General features: G+C 46.1%; 1 protein-coding gene across 4 annotated transcripts in view; it reads right to left on the bottom strand.

Moving 5' to 3' along the window:
* metro (membrane palmitoylated protein 7-like protein metro) overlaps nt 1–18,217 on the bottom strand; it is a 105,119-nt gene that overhangs the window by 14,207 nt on the left and 72,695 nt on the right. For all 4 annotated transcript variants that reach the window (XM_075881914.1, XM_037426638.2, XM_075881913.1 and 1 more), the window contains one exon: nt 13,802–13,882. In XM_075881914.1, coding sequence (XP_075738029.1) covers nt 13,802–13,882 — 81 coding nt within the window. The remainder of the gene's footprint in view (nt 1–13,801; nt 13,883–18,217) is intronic.

Here is an 18,217-nt window from a genome sequence, read left to right on the forward strand (position 1 = left end):
GAAGCTGCCATTTCTGTTATAGCCGCCCAGCTCTGCCGCTCCCTACGCAAAGTGACCACGCCGCTCTCTGGACCATCGCTTCGTACGGCTAGCGCACAACCAGTTCGACCTCTCGGCACCTGTACGGCCCGCACATTCATCCAAGGCTCTATGTACGTTGTCGAGTTCGTCGTCCTTTCAGTGTGCTTGCATGACGTTATTCTCGGGTGGGACTTTCTGTCACATCATCATGCCGTCATCGACTGCGCACACGCTGAAGTTCAATTTTCGCACCTGTGTGATGAACCTTTGCACGAAACTCTTGAGCGGTCGCCAAAACTTGTCGTGCGTGAGGACACTGAAATTCCGCCAGCCTCTTTTGCCGTTGTCCCTGTTTGCTGCGATGACCATAACGATGCTACAGTAATGTTTACACCTTCCAACATTTTCATGAGCCGCAGAGCCGTTTCCTTGCCTTTCGCTACACTTGACGTCACTGCTGGCCGAAGCAATATTTTCGTCCACAACCCCCTTTCTGCACCGCCTATGCTACTTGCCGGCGAATGCCTCGATTGAGTGGAGTACCTCGATTCTTCTTTATTCCTTAACATGCCAGACGAGTCGTGCAGTAGCACCTAGACCAAACTTCATGCCCTTTCCCCACTGGAATGCTCATCGAGCGACATCTTCTCGAGTTCCACCGCCGACACCTTAAGTGCTCAAGAACGTGCCGAGCTTCTTAATCTCCTCCAGCACTTCGCGAATTAATTCGACCCTTCTCAGCCGCAATTGGGTCGCACTTCCGCAGTGCACCACTACATTGACACCGGTTCGCACCAGCCATTGCGTCAAAGACAGTACAGTGTCTGCTGCAGAACGTCATGTCATCAACGACCAGGTCGAAGAGATGCTACGCCGTCAAGTTATTCAACCATCGCACAGTCCTTGGGCATCACCTGTCGTTCTAGTTCGAAAGAAGGATGGATTGATTCGACTTTGCGTCGACTACAGGCGATTAAACAAGATGACGCGGACAGACGTCTATCCATTACCGCGCATCGACGCCGCCCTTGACAGCCTCCAAGAAGCCGAACTCTTCTCCTCCTTAAACTTACGATATGGATACTGGCAGGTTCCTATGGCAGAAGCTGATCGCCAGAAAATTGCGTTCATTACACCAGATGGCCTGTACGAATTTAACGTAATGTCTTTTGGGCTTTGTAATGCTCCTGCCACGTTTGAACGACTCATGAACAACACGCTGCATGGACTGAAGTGGTCTGTGTGTTTATGCTACCTCGACGACATTGTCGTTTTCTCTCCCAATTTTCCTCCACATCTGCTTCGCTCCAACTGGTTCTGACGTGCTTAACCAACGCTGGGCTCCAACTGAACCTTAAAAAGTGCCGCTTCACTGCGCGAGAGCTGTCCATCTTAGGGCACATGATGTCCAAGCATGGTGTTCTACCAGACCCTGCAAAACTGCGAGCGATTGCTGAGTTCCCGAAACCTACTACACTGAAAGAATTACGCAGTTTCGTCTGACTATGCTCGTACTTCCGGCGCTTCGTTCGAAATTTTGCCACGATCATGTAATCACTGACCAACCTACTATGCGGTGACGCAGACCTTTCATCCTGGTCTCCTGACTGCGACGTCGCGTTTGCCACACTCCGTAGTCTGCTAACATCTCCTCCCATTCTTCGGCATTTCGACCCAACAGCTGCAACGGAAGTTCACACAGACGCTAGCGGGGTTGGTCTTGGCGCTGTCCTCGCCCAACGCAAGCCGGGCTACTCCGAATACGTCGTTGTTTATGCTAGTTGCACGCTCACTAAAGCTGGAGCCAATTACAGCGTCACTGAAAAGGAGTGCATAGCGCTAGTGTGGGCGCTTCGCAAGTTCTGCCCTTATTTGTACGGTCGCCCATTCGACCTGGTAACGGACCACATTCCACTTTGTTGGCTCGCCACATTGAAAGATCCTTCTGGCCGCCTAGCTTGGTGGGCACTGCAAATCCAGGAGTACGACATTCCCGTCATCTATCGGAGCGGACCCAAGCATTCCGACACTGACGCCCAGTCCCGTTCGCCTTTACCTCCCGACTCGGCCTGCGGAACCACTGGTACCAACTTCGTCACATCTCTCGACCTCGACTCCTTTGCCAGTGAACAACACCGGGACCCATGGATCGCTTCCCTTTTTGACTGTCTCTCTGGATCGTCAACCACTGCGGTATCACGATCTCTCCGACGTCAAGCTGCTCACTTCGCCATTCGTGATCGGCTGCTACACCGACGCAACTACGCCCTTGAAGGTCGCAAGTGGCTCTTGGTTGTCCCCCTGCAGCTTGCGATCCCAAATATGCGCCTCCTTTCACCACGATCCTCAATGTGACCATGCCCGAGTTTTCAAAACTTACGAACGCATTCGCCATCGCTTCTACTGGCGTGGAATGTATAATTTTGTTCGAAAATTCGTTATAGGCTGCCCCGACTGTTAACACCGCAAATCACCGCCTTTACACTCCTCCGGTGCACTTCAACTGCTTCCGTGCCCTGCCAAACCTTTCGATCGGATCGGAATTGATCTCTATGGCCCTCTACGACAACATCAGATGAAAATCGGTGGATCATAGACGCTGTGGACCATTTAACACGCTACGCTGAGACCGCCGCCCTTCCAAGTGCTACTGCACGGGACGTAGCGTCCTTCGTCCTTTATCGCTTCATACTACGACATGGTGCACCTCGAGAACTACTAAGTGACCGAAGTCGAGCATTCCTATTGGAAGTCATCATGGCTCTGCTTTCTGAATGCCATGTTGTTCATGTCAAGACCACGGCATACCACCCGCAGACTAACGGGCTCACGGATAGATTTAACCGCACCCTTGGCGATATGTTCGCGATGTATGTGACATCTGATCATACTAACTGGGATCGCATTCTTCTCTTCATCATGTTTGCATACAACACCGCGGCACAGTCTACCACTGGATTTTCACCTTTCTTCTTTATAGACGCGAACAACCCCACACTATCGACACTGTTTCCATACCGTCCTGACGCATCTGAATGCCCATCTGTGTCCGAAGCTGCCCGAAAAGCAGAAGAATGCCGTGAACTCGCATGCACCTTTACGTCACAAGAACAGCAGCGCCAAAAAGAAAACAACGCCGACTCTTCATGAAGCCACAGCTATTCCCCGGGATCACTTGTATGGCTGGCTGGCTGTTCCTTACCAAACCCCCGGCCTTTCCTCAAAACTCGTCCCAAAGTACGAGGGCCCTTACGACGTTTTGGACCAAACCTCGCCGGTGAATTTTCTCATTGAGCCACTTTCCCCATCTGACGACATGCGCCGGCGTGGACGTGACATCGTCCACGTAGCCCGCCTTAAGCCATATCATAGCTCTCTACCTTCACACTCTTAGGTCGCCAGGATAGCTCTTTTTCGGTGGGGGAAAATTGTGAAGAAAATGCATCGCTGGCAAGCAACATCGCCACCGCTTGGGTACTGGGTTCTGGGCTTCTCTCGCTCGCCTCGTGCTGATCGTCGCTGGCATCTGCTTGATTTGTGGGGTTTAACTTCCCAAAACCACCATTTGATTATGAGAGACGCCGTAGTGGAGGGCTCCGGAAATTTTGACCACCTGGGGTTCTTTAACGTGCACCCAAATCTGAGTACACGAGCCTACAACATTTCGCTGGCATCTGCTTGACGGTTGCTCTGTCCCGATCGTGTTTTCATCGTAGGGACACCGTCGCAGCACACGCCAATAAACCCCTTTTCACATGCTATGATTATCAGATATGCCGTAGTGGAAGACTCCGGAAATGACAATTTTGAGCTGACGAGCGCAATGCATACACTGGGAATTCCTGATCCTGTCTGCCAAAGTTCGCAATGCTATGCATCGTGAAAATGGGTCGAATTTCAAACTGAACCCCACTTGCCCTTCTTGCGTGCTCGCACCCAGAGAATTAGGGCTTGATGCACACTATGGAATCGCCCTACATAGAACAATTGGTGCTGTGACGTCGGTCCTCTGCGTAGACGACTGTGCTTCGATGTCACCAACAATACCATTAGACATGGCAAAAATTATTTAACACTACATGTGTAGTTTGGGCAATTAGTTGCTTGAATAGACTAAAAAACTTGACATAAATAATGAAACGCACAAGGGGACTGTCTGCGTCTCTCATTTTTTTTTTTCCTCCACGAATTGCCGTGATATGCGGAGCTAATGTGCCTCCGTTTCACATGCCGTTGTGTCCCAACGGTTAACGCATTGAGCAGACCCCAGCCCCAAAAACTAAAGTGTTGTTCTGGCTCGTTCGATAACTGATTATGCTCATTTATTGTATTGCACCCAACTAAGCGCTCATGCGGCACTGGATTATGAAGCTGCCACCCTCGTGCCAGTGAAATGTCGCAGTTCTCGCGCTCGGTAATAGGTTGCAAGCCTGATGATAGGCGAGGGAGTAAGCCACAAATTAATGCTGGTCAACAAAATAATGCCCCACAAGTGCTCGGGGGCTTGGGCTTGCTCGGGCTTGTCATGTGCACATGCCCTGATGTGCGCATGATGTGTTTCTCTCACTTGGATGCTGGAGAGGTTAGAGAAGGGATTTGGCTTGCAAAGGCTATGTGGGCCAAGCGGCAAGGGCTTCAAGCTTGCCTCCTCGCATCATAGTTTCACGCTGCTTAAAAATACAAGTTTTCTCAGCTCGCAATGAACAGACTAAAAAAAAATTGTTCCGGCATAGTGCTCTTCATCGGACACACAACTGCCACGGTTTAAGTAAAGTTCGTTATGGGACCTGGTGAGAGGCTCTTTAACAGGCACCATAAATCAAACTACACGAGCGTCTTTGCCTCCATCAAAAATGCGGCCATTGCAGCTGATGTTCGATTCCACAACCTGTCGGTCAGCCGTCTGGCACCATAACCAATAGACCACCATGGCGGAGCTCCCTGCGAGGAATCTTTTATACTTTATCTGAGTTAATTGCGACATTTTACGAGCCAAAACTACAATGCTACAGGACTATTGAGAGCAACACCAAATAAGTTGTGACCATCCGGGGCTTTTCAACATGCACTATATCTAATTGGAAAAACATTCTTGCTATTTCGCCACCAACGAGGCACGAACCAATATGATTGGGATCAGATCTATAATCACAGGCTTAGCAGCACACTAGAATTGCCACAGTGCTATTGGAGCTTTGCCAAATCAGCTACATTACTTGGAAGTTTATTTATTTATTTGTTTATTTTGAATACCTCAAAGGCCCCAGCTGGGGTATTACATGAAGGATGGGTATTAATTACAGAATAAAAAAAGTGATTCGAGGGCGATCTTGAATTGATGCGGGTCGGAGTGGTGCACGGTAGTTGCAGGCAGACGATTCCAGTCCCATGCGGTTGTCACAAAAAAGGAGCAAAAATGTGCGGTGCTTTGGGCTGATGGAGGATACACTGCGCTTGAATGGTCTGTGCGGCTTGATGAGCGATGGACTGGCAGGATAGCTGGAACTTCGATGGGGGCATGATAAAATTTGTGAAAAAGGCATAGTCGAGATATGTGACGTGATTCTAGATTAGGAAAGTGAGCACGAGTTTGAAGTTTGGAAACACTGGAATTATAGGTATATTCAGAGTAGATAAAATGCGCAGCACGGCTTTGAATCGATTCGACAATGTTGGATAAGTGAGATTGGTCTCTGTATCAAGATTCCCAAAACTGAACATGAAATTAGAATACTTGGTGCCACACATTATGAATACCTTAAAACAATGTTTTCTAAAAATATATAATCAGGTTGTCTTCAAATATACACTAGCCCCGAAATACAACCATATGCAGCCAAAAAACAGTAATGCCAAGAAAAACTTAGGGGGCATTATTTATATCTGGCAAATGACCCCCACCGTGGCATAATTCATAGAGCGTCATATATATAATGTGAAGGTTGCAGGCTCAGTCCCCACTGGCGGCAAGTTGTTTATTCATCCACTTTCATTTTTCTTAATCACATAAGTACTGTGCTTCAATTGAAAATTATAGATCATGCCTTCTACACTTTGCTTGCTTTCATATGGACATGCCTAAATACTAACCTCTGAAACTATTCATCTATCATTTGCTGCCTTTATTTGAATTTATTATATACTTATGTCTCATGTACAAAAAAAGAAAAGAAAACAGAAAAAAGCAAGCCACTATCATTATTTAACTGCTCTTACTTGTTCATCAAATCTGTTTTGAAAGTGCAAATCTGTTTTGAAATCATCAGTTTGACTAATAAAAAAAGAGCAAAATAAAACATTTTGAACACACACTGAAGCAATTAAAAAAATCTGAAAAACATTTATCAAGTTTTTAAGCGTTAGTGCAAACACAGATGCACACAAATATCTCACTCGTTGATGGAACAGCCACTTGACCTTTTTGCATAGACCTTGTCAAAAAACTGAATTGGCCTACACTAATCACCTCTGGTAGAATTTCAAACATCTATATACCATATGGTCTCAATATTAACTGCAATACTAGTCAACAAGAATGGCAAAGCCTGCTCTATCCATATTACTTGACATTCCAAAGAAAACATGGAGGCCATTATTATGAATTTTAAATACAAGTGAATATAATGTAGCATAAAGATGCTTATATGATTTTATTTCGAATAAAGTGAGCAAATATAATAAAAATGCCACATCAAACAATGCCACATTAAATTAAGATGAAGACATCAAGAGGTTTCATATAATGGGCAACATCTCTCCTACATAACTGTGCACTGAGCAGTGCAACAGTTGTTTAAGTCTCAAACATGGACACGAACTGCTCTTCCAATCATACACCCTAAAAACAAACTGTCATGGTTGGGACAGCTGGAAAAACTTTCGGAGCAGAAAAATTTAGGTTTTTCATGGGAATATTCAAAGCAGGAAAATGGGAAGTTCTTGGAGCTGACATTCTCCATTTGGAGCAGGTCAAAGAAGCGTGCAACTCATTTTTATTTCAAATTTCTTATCTATATACCACCTGCATTCAACTGTTTGGTGTTTAGCATTATTACAAAGAACATGCACGTCTTGACTCTACTTCCCATGCTGCCATCGGGCTGCCTTTGGGGATGCAGCCTCTTCTAGTTCCTCATAACCTGTCTGACCTGGTCATTATAGGGAGGCCCGATGAGCAGCAAGAAAGAACACAGCTTTGCCGCAAAAGCGAAGCAATGAATGCGATAGCAAACAAATTGGATTGCCATGTGAAGAATGGCAAGCAGATCAAAACGTGTCTCATATTGCTCACGCACAAATGATGCACGAAACGTTCTAGAGGTACAAATGCACATGAATAAGTGCCTCAGTTGTTACTTCGCTGTGTCAGAAAAGCGCACCCTTTTCGCAAACGGAGACTGTGCAGCAAGTGCAGTGACCTTTGTGCGCCCGGTAACTACAATAGAACCGTTCCAGTGAATGCTCAAGGCGTACAATTCTCCTCACCGCGAGATAAGTGCAAGCACGCATGAGCCTCTACCCCCCCCCCCTCGCAGGGCAAAGTACGTGCGGGAGATGAATGCATCAGCGTGTCGCCGCGCTGCGACGATCTGACATGCGCTAATTGCACCATCTCACCAGTAATACTGAAAACACAATAGTTCCCCTGAAATCGCCATCACCAGCCGCAAGTGGTAGATATAAATAGCTTGCCGTTTCAATATTAAAAAAAGTGCTCCTTCGTGGCTCAGTGGCTAACGCCATGCACTCACAAGCGAGAGGTCAGACGTTCAATTCCATGCGCCAGAATAATTTTCTGGATTATTTTTCTTTCATGAGTTTTCATATATATAGATACGTTTTATATACGGTGAATGACAGCAAAATCCAGCCGAGTGTGTTCATATAATTGCTATTGCAATAATACAAGGAAGTCTACCACAATATTGATAGAGCAGCTCAGGTGGACAGTCGTGCATCAGGAGTCTGCCATTGTGACAGGCAGGCTACATTCTAAAAGCAGGAGTCTGAGAAGAGTGACATACACGCGAACTGAGACAGTAAATTGTCTAGTGTTGAGGGGTTCTCCCTATGGTGGGCGGGGGTGGAAACGCTGCCTATCACTCCGGTTCACTACCCACCGCTTATGATAGATCACCTACCGCTCCGACTGGTCCCTTTAAAATGTGTGCCTGAGGAACAACAAAAATGGTAGCTGTGCATGTGCCACACCAGCATGCAGAGAGCCTATGTAGGAGACTCATAATACAGTGAGGTAGTCAAATGTACACTACTAGCAGGCTGTGGCTCTTGCCAACCAGTTACCTTAATGTGCCCCTAAACCCCACCGAGTTCAAAACGAGAGAGTAGTTTCCTTCTTGCCCTCCCCACCCTTCCTACGGATGCTATCTTTCCTTGACACTTATTTCTTCACAAAACATGTTGAATGCTTGCACTAAGTGTTGAGCCAGTAAGAATTGCACACTTTTCGGCTACACGCTGCCATCTCCGCTCATGCAGTCGTAAACGCAGAAAATGAAATGAAAGTTTATCACGCACCATAGACATGCGATACAAGGCAAAACGGACATGTGACTGCAGGGCAAAGCAGGGTAGGCGACAATTCACAACGAATATCTCTCGTATATCGAGCAATCGAGACCTTATTTTATCCTGCCGTCACGTTGACAGACTGCTGGCATCATGAATTGTGCCAAAAAGATGAAAACACCGAAAGAGAATAACGAGCTCGTTCTTCGTATTTTCAGATCCTGTTTAGTTTCTCCTTTAGAGGAGTCTGAACAGGTGGACTTGCAGCCTAAAAGATCGCTCACACTAGAGCAAGCACTCGAAACACAAGCGTCCTTGCTTCCGTTATCTGTGAGCGAATCTCATAGGCAATGCTTATCCACTGGTAGTGACATGTTCGCAATAACTACCAGAAAGGCCAGACCAGAAGTTCAATCTGAATTTGTGTCTAAAACAAGCCGTTTGAAAATTCGAAACTCTTTAATTTAACATGCTTGATAACTATTTAACTATTAAGTGGATGCTTACTCCAGCTGCAAACTTTAGTCCATGTAGTTGTTAACAAATTGCAATCAATATCAATATTTAGCATATAAGGTGAGACAGACCTTTTTGCCCACCTGGTGCTTTTCTTCTAGGCGCGTCTGAATTCACAAATCTCCAACTTTATGAGGCGGTTCAGATATGATTAAAGGAGTTTTTACTGTTTTGGCACAGCCCTGTATATGTAAATATAAGATTGCAGCTTAATTGGCGCAGCTTTTCGTCCATGCCCCAGCCCTTTATTATTTTTTTTTCTTGTGCTCAACTACCAGCTAGTTATAAAGTTTACCAATGTGGGAGCAGTTAGGGAACATTGATAATCCATTCTAAAGAGTACTAAATGCAGACAGAAAACAGGAAGGAAAAGAGGCCCACATATACACACATGCACAGGTGCTGTGTGTGCATGTGCGTGTCTTTTAGGGGCGAAGCTCCTTTTCGTCTAACCTTGTCCTGAATCAGGCGTAACCAGCAGCATCTCCTGAATACCGTATTTTTGCGCGTATAAGCCGCCCCTGCATATAATCCGCACCCCCCCTTTCAGCTCAACGAGAGAAAAAAAAAAATCCTCGCGTATTGCTTGCACATTTATATACAGGAAAGGCTGTAGAAAAGCTACTGCTCAAGCCACATAGCACATATGTAGACAGAAAAAAGCTTTATTTAGCAAGCAGAATACGCTGTCTACAAGGCCAGTCACAATTCACTCACTGTCGCTGCTCTCGCTAGAGCTATCACTTGAGCCGCAGTCCTCACTATTATGCACAAGGTCATCTTTGGTTCCATCCATGTTGTTTGTGATGAAGCATTTCTTGAAACTTTTTCGCACCATCTCACCTGGAATGGCCTTCCATGTCTCAACAATCCACTTGCAGAATAGGGCAATATTAGGCCTTTGGACTCGTCCTGTCGGCGTCAAGTCGTAGCAGCCTTCGGCCATCCACTTGGCGTAATAGCGCTTGACATGCGCTTTGAAGGGCTTGTTAAGCGACACATCTAGAGGCTGCAACATTGACGTCATTCCACCGGGTATAACAACTAGGCCGGTGCCGTTGCGTGAAAGCCGGTCCTTCACTTCTTCAGTTGTGTGGCCGCGCAACGGGTCAAGAACGAGCATGAACCTCTTTACGAGTATCGCACCGGTCCTCTTCTCCCATATCGTCTTGATCCAGTGCACGAACAACTCACTGTTCATCCACGCATTCTCGTGTGCGCGCACCACCACACTGGCAGGCAAATGAATCTTTGGTAGAGTTTTCCTTTTCAAGATGACGTACAGTCGCAGTTGCGTGCCGTCGGCGAGGGTACAAAGCAAGACTGTAATGCGCAGTTTCGTGTTCCCGCCGGTCAGCACGCTCACCGAACTGCTGCCCGTCTTCTCAATCGTTGTGTCCAATGGCATTTCAAAATAAACAGGAGTTTCATCCGCATTGCCGATTTGTGAGAAAATGTAATTGTTCTGCTTTCGCAGGCCAACTAGATATCTCTGGTACTTGGGCAGCTTCTCCTCATAAGAAGCCGGCAAGCATTGACATATTGTAGTCCGCCGTCTGATTGAGAGCCCTTGCCGCTTCATAAAGCGGTGCAGCCATCCGCAGCTCGCATGGAACTCGTGAGGTAGGCCTAGCTCCTTCGAAAGTCGCCGCGCTTCCACTTTGGCCATCTCGGTCGATACGGCACGACCCCTGCTTCTCACATCTTCGATGAACTCTACTAGCTCTGCCTCCAGCTCAGGGTAGGCACCGGTCTTGGGGCCACAAAATGACCTACGGTCACGGGGCGCGGCTTGTAGGCTCATTTTCTTCTTTCTCCACAGTCGCACGCAGGACTCGTCCACATCATGCCGTCTTCCCGCTTCGCGATTTCCAAATTCCTCGGCGACGGCGATGATCTTAATCTTTTGCTGTGCGGTGAAGGCCTGCCGCCGTACCCTACTTATGGTGAGAGAACAGATCGACTCAATCTAGGCGAACGGGTCGAGATGTGGAGAACTAGCGGTATCAGCGAGGTAAAGAGCGCTCACACTTGGCGACAACTTGACAGCACTACCCCTTCTAGCACACTGTAACAGCACCCTGGAAACAACAGAACCGAAATGCATGCCTGCTACCGCGTCAAAAAGCAGTACATTAATTTACTGATAATATCGGTATAGGCACTATAACATCTCATTCGCTTTGCTGAAATAAATACTGCTTTATTTATTATGGAACTTACTTTATTTATTATGAAACTTTCTTAGACAGCACCACCTTTTCGGCAAGCTCTTTCCAAAAGTAAACATGGCATCCGTGACGTAGGGACATGTGGAGGGTCACCAAGCGGCCGCGAACGTCCAAAAAATATACTTGTGGTGTGACAGTGCGATTTTACACTGAACAATCGAACTGTCTCTCCCCAATTGTTTTTCTAAACGCTTCAACGATGCAAGCAAGCGAAACCAAAATCAGCCGCAAGTTGCCGTGCTACTTGCGGAGCAACACAAATTTGCGGAAACCACCTCCGTAGCCTTGGCTACACTGTTAAGGGGCTTCACAGCACAACACACATTGCTGCGAAGCAAAAGTATAGGAAATACGCCGCGTATTATCCGCACCTTCACTTCGCCACTGAAATTTTTGGGTTTTTGGTGCGGGTTATACGCGCGAAAATATGGTAGTATATTAAATGGTGCTGTCTCATCAACATTTTTTGTCTCATCTCAATTGATTGATTGATATGTGGGATTTAACTTCCCAAAACCACGACATAATTATGTGAGATGCCGTAGTGGAGGGCTCTGGAAATTTCCACCACCAGGGGTTCTTCTTTAATGTGCACCCAAATCTGAGCACACGGGCCTATAGCATTTTGGCCTCCACTGAAAATGCAGCCGTCGCAGCCAAGATATTATCATGCGACCTGCGGGTCAGCAGCCGAGTACCTTAGCCATTAGGCCACCGCGGCAGGGCTTCTAGTCTTATTTCCTAGATAGCGCTGGTCCAATAGACGTGTGTGCAATAGAACGGATGGAAGGAAGCACGAACAGCTGGACAAACGAACACACACACGGACAGATGGATAGATGGACGCTTCATCCCACTCAGTATTCTCTACGTGGATATGCTGCGATTTTTTTTTTCATTTAAGTTTTCCATGCACTTTTACTTCTTCCCAAAACAATCAGTACTACACTCAAACCTCAATACAACGAAGTTGAAGGGGAGCCACAATTATTTTGTTATATCGATTATTTCGTTATATCGATCATAACAGTTTGCGGCAATGTATGCTCAGATGGACGCACACCTAGAAGCATACAAAGAAGGAAACCACCTCGCGGCCCAATGTACCACTACGTGACCACACATGCGACGGAAAATAAACACAGTCGAATCTCATTATTCCGAACACGCTTAATTCGAACTTCCCGTTAATTCAAACTCATGCTGAGGTCCCGTCAAAGCTATGTGTATTCCAATGGGTGAAAATGTCTTGTAATTCGAACGCACAAGCACTTGCGACAGTTAATTCAAACATTCCGCCTTCTGAAAACGCTCTCAGCACCATGCCCAATCCCCCGGCGGCTCCTCTCAACGCTGCGCGCGAAGAAGGAAAAGAAGAAAAAGAAAGAAAAGACTGTGGCAGATTGTTTGCTCTCTCTCAAATGCCGGTCTGCAACGCACCTGTGCCACGCTTCTCCCTTGTCTGTCTCCACACGTAGAGACCCTTCTCTTTTCAAGGCCGTGCACGTGGAGAGAGAGAGAGAGAGAAAAAAAGCCGTCGTGGAATCCTCCTTTCTCGGTGCAGAGGGTAGCAGCGGTGACGCAGTCGTTGCTGTCGTCTTTAGAGGGAAATCGCTTTGCACCGCAGCGCCGCTTTTCGGTCATGTGACCTGCTGAGCGGTTCCTGCTGGCTGTGTGAAAAGGACGACTTTCTCGGTCGCGCGTGGCGTGGCTGTGAGGTCGGCCCGAAAGTTTTGCAAGAGCCTCGCCGAACGAGCCTCATACTCCGCAGAAAACGATATACTTAACACACTACGGTCAGTTTTTTCTATAGACTATTTGATAGAATAATGTAGTTCGTTATACCCATTCACCGGTCAATTTTATTTCGTTACAAGATTTAAAACGCATGGTTCTCATTAGAGCTTACAAGGGGAATTTCATTTACTTCGCTACATCCATTATTTCCTTATATCCCATTGCATTATAACGAGGTTTGAGTATAGTTGAGTACTGTATTTGCAAGGTATTTCGGGAGTGGCACAGTGAATAACTACACTGAATAATTTGTGGCCCAGCATTATTCAAAGCTGCTTCATTCGCCAACCTCATTGCGCAAGCATGAATGCAGATCTGCATTACACATGGCGCAAGACGAACCCTGCAGCGGTGGTACACAAAGAGATTTAAGAGAAAAAAAAAGCAACAAAAGAACAATGAGACCAAATTAACGACATCGGCTCGATCTGTGCCAATAACCACTAAGTCAACTTCTATGACAATGACAGCAAGCATTGTATTGTGATCTCAGCTTTAGCAGCACAGACAGAAACAGCAAGAAATGTCACTTTGGAGCAGAAAAGTGAAAAGAACCACCCTAGATATCATTTAGACAACTGGCACTGCTCTTCCATAACACTCTTTGTACCCTGTCTCTGTTGTCCTTGCCAGTTTTGCGCACTCTTACAAGTGTTCCACCCCTGCTTTACTACAACAAGTTGAAAAAAGGTTCTAGGATCACTCACAAGGAATTGTAGTTTTAAATTTGTCAGGATCACTTGCAACAAGTCTTCGCTTCAGTTCATTGCGGCCAACACCTGGAGGACCTGAAGGAAAAGAAATCACTTGAAAAACCTCAGTGATATAGCACAAAGCAGAAACTGATGTATTTTAAGAGAACTTGCAAATTATGAACGGTGCATGTTTTGTCCATTACAGTAGAGTAAATAATGTTAAGGCAACATTGGGGAATGCTGAAATTAAGTATGTGTACAGTCGAGCCCACATATAACAGCCCCACTTAAAACGAACTTTCGCTTAAAACTAACAATATCCGCGTGGCTATGAAAATATACATTGGTTCAATGGCACAAAATCGCACTTACAACGAACATCTCCGAGTGCCGCTGATTGGTTACAGTGAACGGAGTCGGTCTGCTGACTTCTTGGGAAACCACCAATCAGGCATCGACGAGGTGCCCATATATTCTTATTGTTAAACGCCGACCCTGCCTCCGCGCCCCTCTAGTTGCTGCTCTCCCCGACCGCTTTTGTTACGCACCCCTACGTCCTTTGTCCCCCCGGTACTCTGAGCATTCCGCATCGCCAGACGAGGCCCATGTTTTCACACTGCCACCGATCTTTCGAAGACCAGTCAGCCATTTACTCCGTTTTTGATCGCTGGTACTGTCGTTGACGTCACCGGCCTGGAGTGACCAGACCAATTGTGCCCTCCCGCCGCATCCTCCCATCTCTTTATCACAACTCATTGCCCTTCTCTCGCAAATCTGCTCTCCTCTCTTGATCACAACCCCTTCGCCCATCTCTACTGCTCCGCGACGCCCACCACACTGGCTCGAATTAGTTTCGTTTTCTGACTGGAAACGGGCCCAGAGCTGTTCCACGTGTTCTGGCACGTGTGTCGCATGTGCGCGTCTTGCTTGCTCTTGGTGTGCGTGTGTGGTCATGATGGCCGACGGGAGGACTAGCTCGCTTTTTTTTTTTTTCTGCCGCTCAACAAAACGTCGAAAGTGTGACCGCTTGGCTTAAGCGTAATCCGCGCGTTAGGTGCCACGTTGAGGAGTGCTTGCTCATAGCCGTTGACCACCTGGCAGCCAACTTGGCGCTTCAGGCGTCCCGGTATTCAGCTGTGGAGATGGTGAATATTTCGTGGGCAGCGGCGGTGACGGCTACATGCGCATGAAACTGTTTTCGCGAGGCCGACTTCGTCGACGTCGGGCCCGATGCCGAGCCTGAAGCTTCCAAACAGGACCACTGCGTCGGCGATTTGTGACAGCACGTCGTCAACTCAGACCTGGGAGAGCGGGTGGGACATCTGTTGCGATGCTTTAATTATGGCCGATGATGATTCCGACGCTGCGGAATCGTGCACGGATTAGGGCATTGTGAATTAAGTACGTGGCGAGAGCGATTTGGAGGAATTGGATCGCGAGAACGACAAAACTTTGGAGTCAGTGCCTCATGCAGCTTATGCCACGGGCCTCGGCGAACGAGCACTCTGCCGTTTTAAATGAACTCGAGACCGCCCTTACCACTTATGCTATTCGAAACACGTGCATGACGGACTTTTTGGGGCATAAAAAGTTAGTGTTTTCACTCGCAACTTTTTTTTAAAAGCTGTGCTTCATTTACTACGAACTTCGGGATACAGCGAACGTATGCCGCGTCACGCTCAGGTTCGTTATAAGCGGGCTCGACTGTATAGCACTTACTACTCACTTCTCAAAGGGTCCCTGAAACTGCTTTTCAAATTTGTGTAAGCATCTAGGTTTCCCATTATCACATCATTTACACCATAATTTAAGCAAAGCACTTCATATCAATGCAATTGAGGGCCATTAGATGTTATTCTTCTCCTTTGCAGCGTTCTTCTACAACTCCGCAGAGCGGTGGGGTCTATCACAGATCAGTGGTCGAAGCTAAGCTCTGCTTTCTGAAGCCCTCTGCTAGTGTGTATTGTAGTTCTCTATGCTAAAACGTCCCTCAAATATCCTTGCAGCTTCTTACAATTTCATTTTCAGGATAGCTAATAACTTTTAAGCACAAAGTTGGCAGAAAAACTATAACTCTCCGAAAATGATCACTAATAAATGTAAATATATGAGACTTGCGATGGTAGCCTTCCAGCATGAACTGACTGCCACAAATGCGTCGACGCTGGCGTTGATTACATACAGAGAGCCCGATGCTCACTGTACCAATGTTTTGCAACTGCACTTGCCAGTTCTCTGGCACGAGCACACAATGTCACAGGATGACATGTCTCGAATTACCACATTTGTTGCCTATGGCACAGCGAAAAAAATTTGTAGCATTAAAAAAAAAAAGCTTGAAATCCACACTGATCACACTGCCCATGTCTACATGAAAGATGTTTCAACACAGGCAGACAACCTCGCTGTCAACATGAAGTTTCCAAGTGTAGCAATAAGTTGAGATTACTCATTCTCATCCTGTACTTTTTACCACACAATTATAAGGTGTCCTAATTATGAGCAACATTTTTTTCACAGTAAGGCTGAAAAAATTAGCTATGATGTCAGTGGTGCAGGCAATCAGATCTGTCATGTGTGTGTCATTGCTTACCCAAGCAATGTGCCACGTGCAGGGGTATCTACAAACTCTACTGGCAGCACTGCTACAATTAATAGCAATGTCCACATTTAATATTACTATATCACAATAAATTGCACACTTCAACCAGGATACTCGATTCGGCATGCTAATGATCCAAAGAATTGATGCTACCAGCCCAATGCATTTGTACGATTCTTTGAAACTGTTTCTGGGTATCTATACCTTCAAGAAAACTTAGCAGCCTTATTTGGGTTGAAAACTTATCACAGCCTGAGTGAAGAAAAACATTCCTGTAACTTTAGGAGTGTACACATTTATTGAATGATGTATTCAGTAATGCATTTCTTTGAAAAGACCATACAAAAACTGTTGTTACTAAACACAAAGCCAACTGAAGAATGTCGCAGCACACAATAAAATGGCTCCCACTACGCGCAAAAGAAGAGCGATGCAGATGACGAAACAGCGTATAAAACGAAGCTTTAACAACAATTCCCACAAAATATTTGTCACCATTACTCCTTTCAGACCCTCCGTAGTGGTCTGATGGTGCTCGACTGAGGCGCGATTCTTGTGTGTCCGCTTCGGCCTCCACTGATTAGCTGGAGCTCAGTGAGAAGTACACCGCCTGTTTCCAGTCTTTTCTGCAACTTACTGTACGTCACGAAGCTTTCACAACTCTCGTCGCAAATGAGAAAGACTGAATTGCTGCAACGAATGCTACCCCCAGAGAGCCTGAGATAGTGCATCAACTCTCATCACATTAGCACTTGAGTTAGGTTTTATGCTGCCGTCCACTTGATGCTCCTCGAAGGTCGGTACGGATTACCTACATCAATCTTCAAACATCTCGACACGTTCACATGTTAGTTCAGACTTGTTAAGTTTGAGAGTCTTGTTACTGTGCATTTCGTCCACTTTCATTCTCTTTATGCTGAGAATGCGCCGACGGGTTCGGTGCGTCAACATGGTCAAGAGTGCTGTGAAATCGCAGATCACCACTTTTTCCAGTAACTGAATGCACATGTCCACTAGAGGCTGTACATGTCCACTAGAGGCTGTACATGTCCACTAGAATAGCTCCCCTGCTGACCTGCATGTCTGGCATCAAATCTCGGCCGTGGCGGCGGCATCTTCAATGGAGGCAAAAATGCTTGAGGCCCATGTGCTTAAATTTATGGTACCGTTGTTAAGTACCCTAGGTGGTCAAAATTTTCGGAGCCCTCCGTTCATGTGTCTTTATTATTCACACAGCAGTTTTGGAATGTTAAAATCCCAGCAGTTATTATTACTCTTTTCAGACTTTTTGGCGCTTGGCCTACATTGTCCTTTTTGATATCTGTTACTAATGATAAGCTCCAAAAGAATGATACATGTGATTACAATTATCATGGAATTATTACGCAAAGTAAATAAGTTAACTTGTGGGATTTCATGAGTCTAAACCATGAAAACTGTGCAGCACACTGTAGTAGGGGACTCCAGGTTGACAATGAACAGCTGGGGTTCTTTGACATTCACCTAAATTACAAGGATGTTCTAACATTTAGTATTATGTCTGCAATATGGGACCAAGCCCAACATAACCTAAGCAAGGATATTATATAACTTGTCTGAAACCATGCAGTTAGGTTAATCCCACTCATATTACTTATACCATACCAGAGTTACTGACCTTAAAACTAAAGCATGACCACCTAACCAAGAACTGCCCTGCGAAATTATTAGAACTGATCCTTTCTCACTGCACCCATCTGATGTTCTTTTCTCTTGTCTGGTGTTTTGTTTTTGTTCGTTTTTTGCATAGTTTCCAGTTAGTAAAAACTACTATAAAATGTTAAGAA

This window comes from Rhipicephalus microplus, chromosome X (genome assembly GCF_043290135.1).
Source record: "Rhipicephalus microplus isolate Deutch F79 chromosome X, USDA_Rmic, whole genome shotgun sequence".
Taxonomy (NCBI): Eukaryota; Metazoa; Arthropoda; class Arachnida; order Ixodida; family Ixodidae; genus Rhipicephalus; species Rhipicephalus microplus.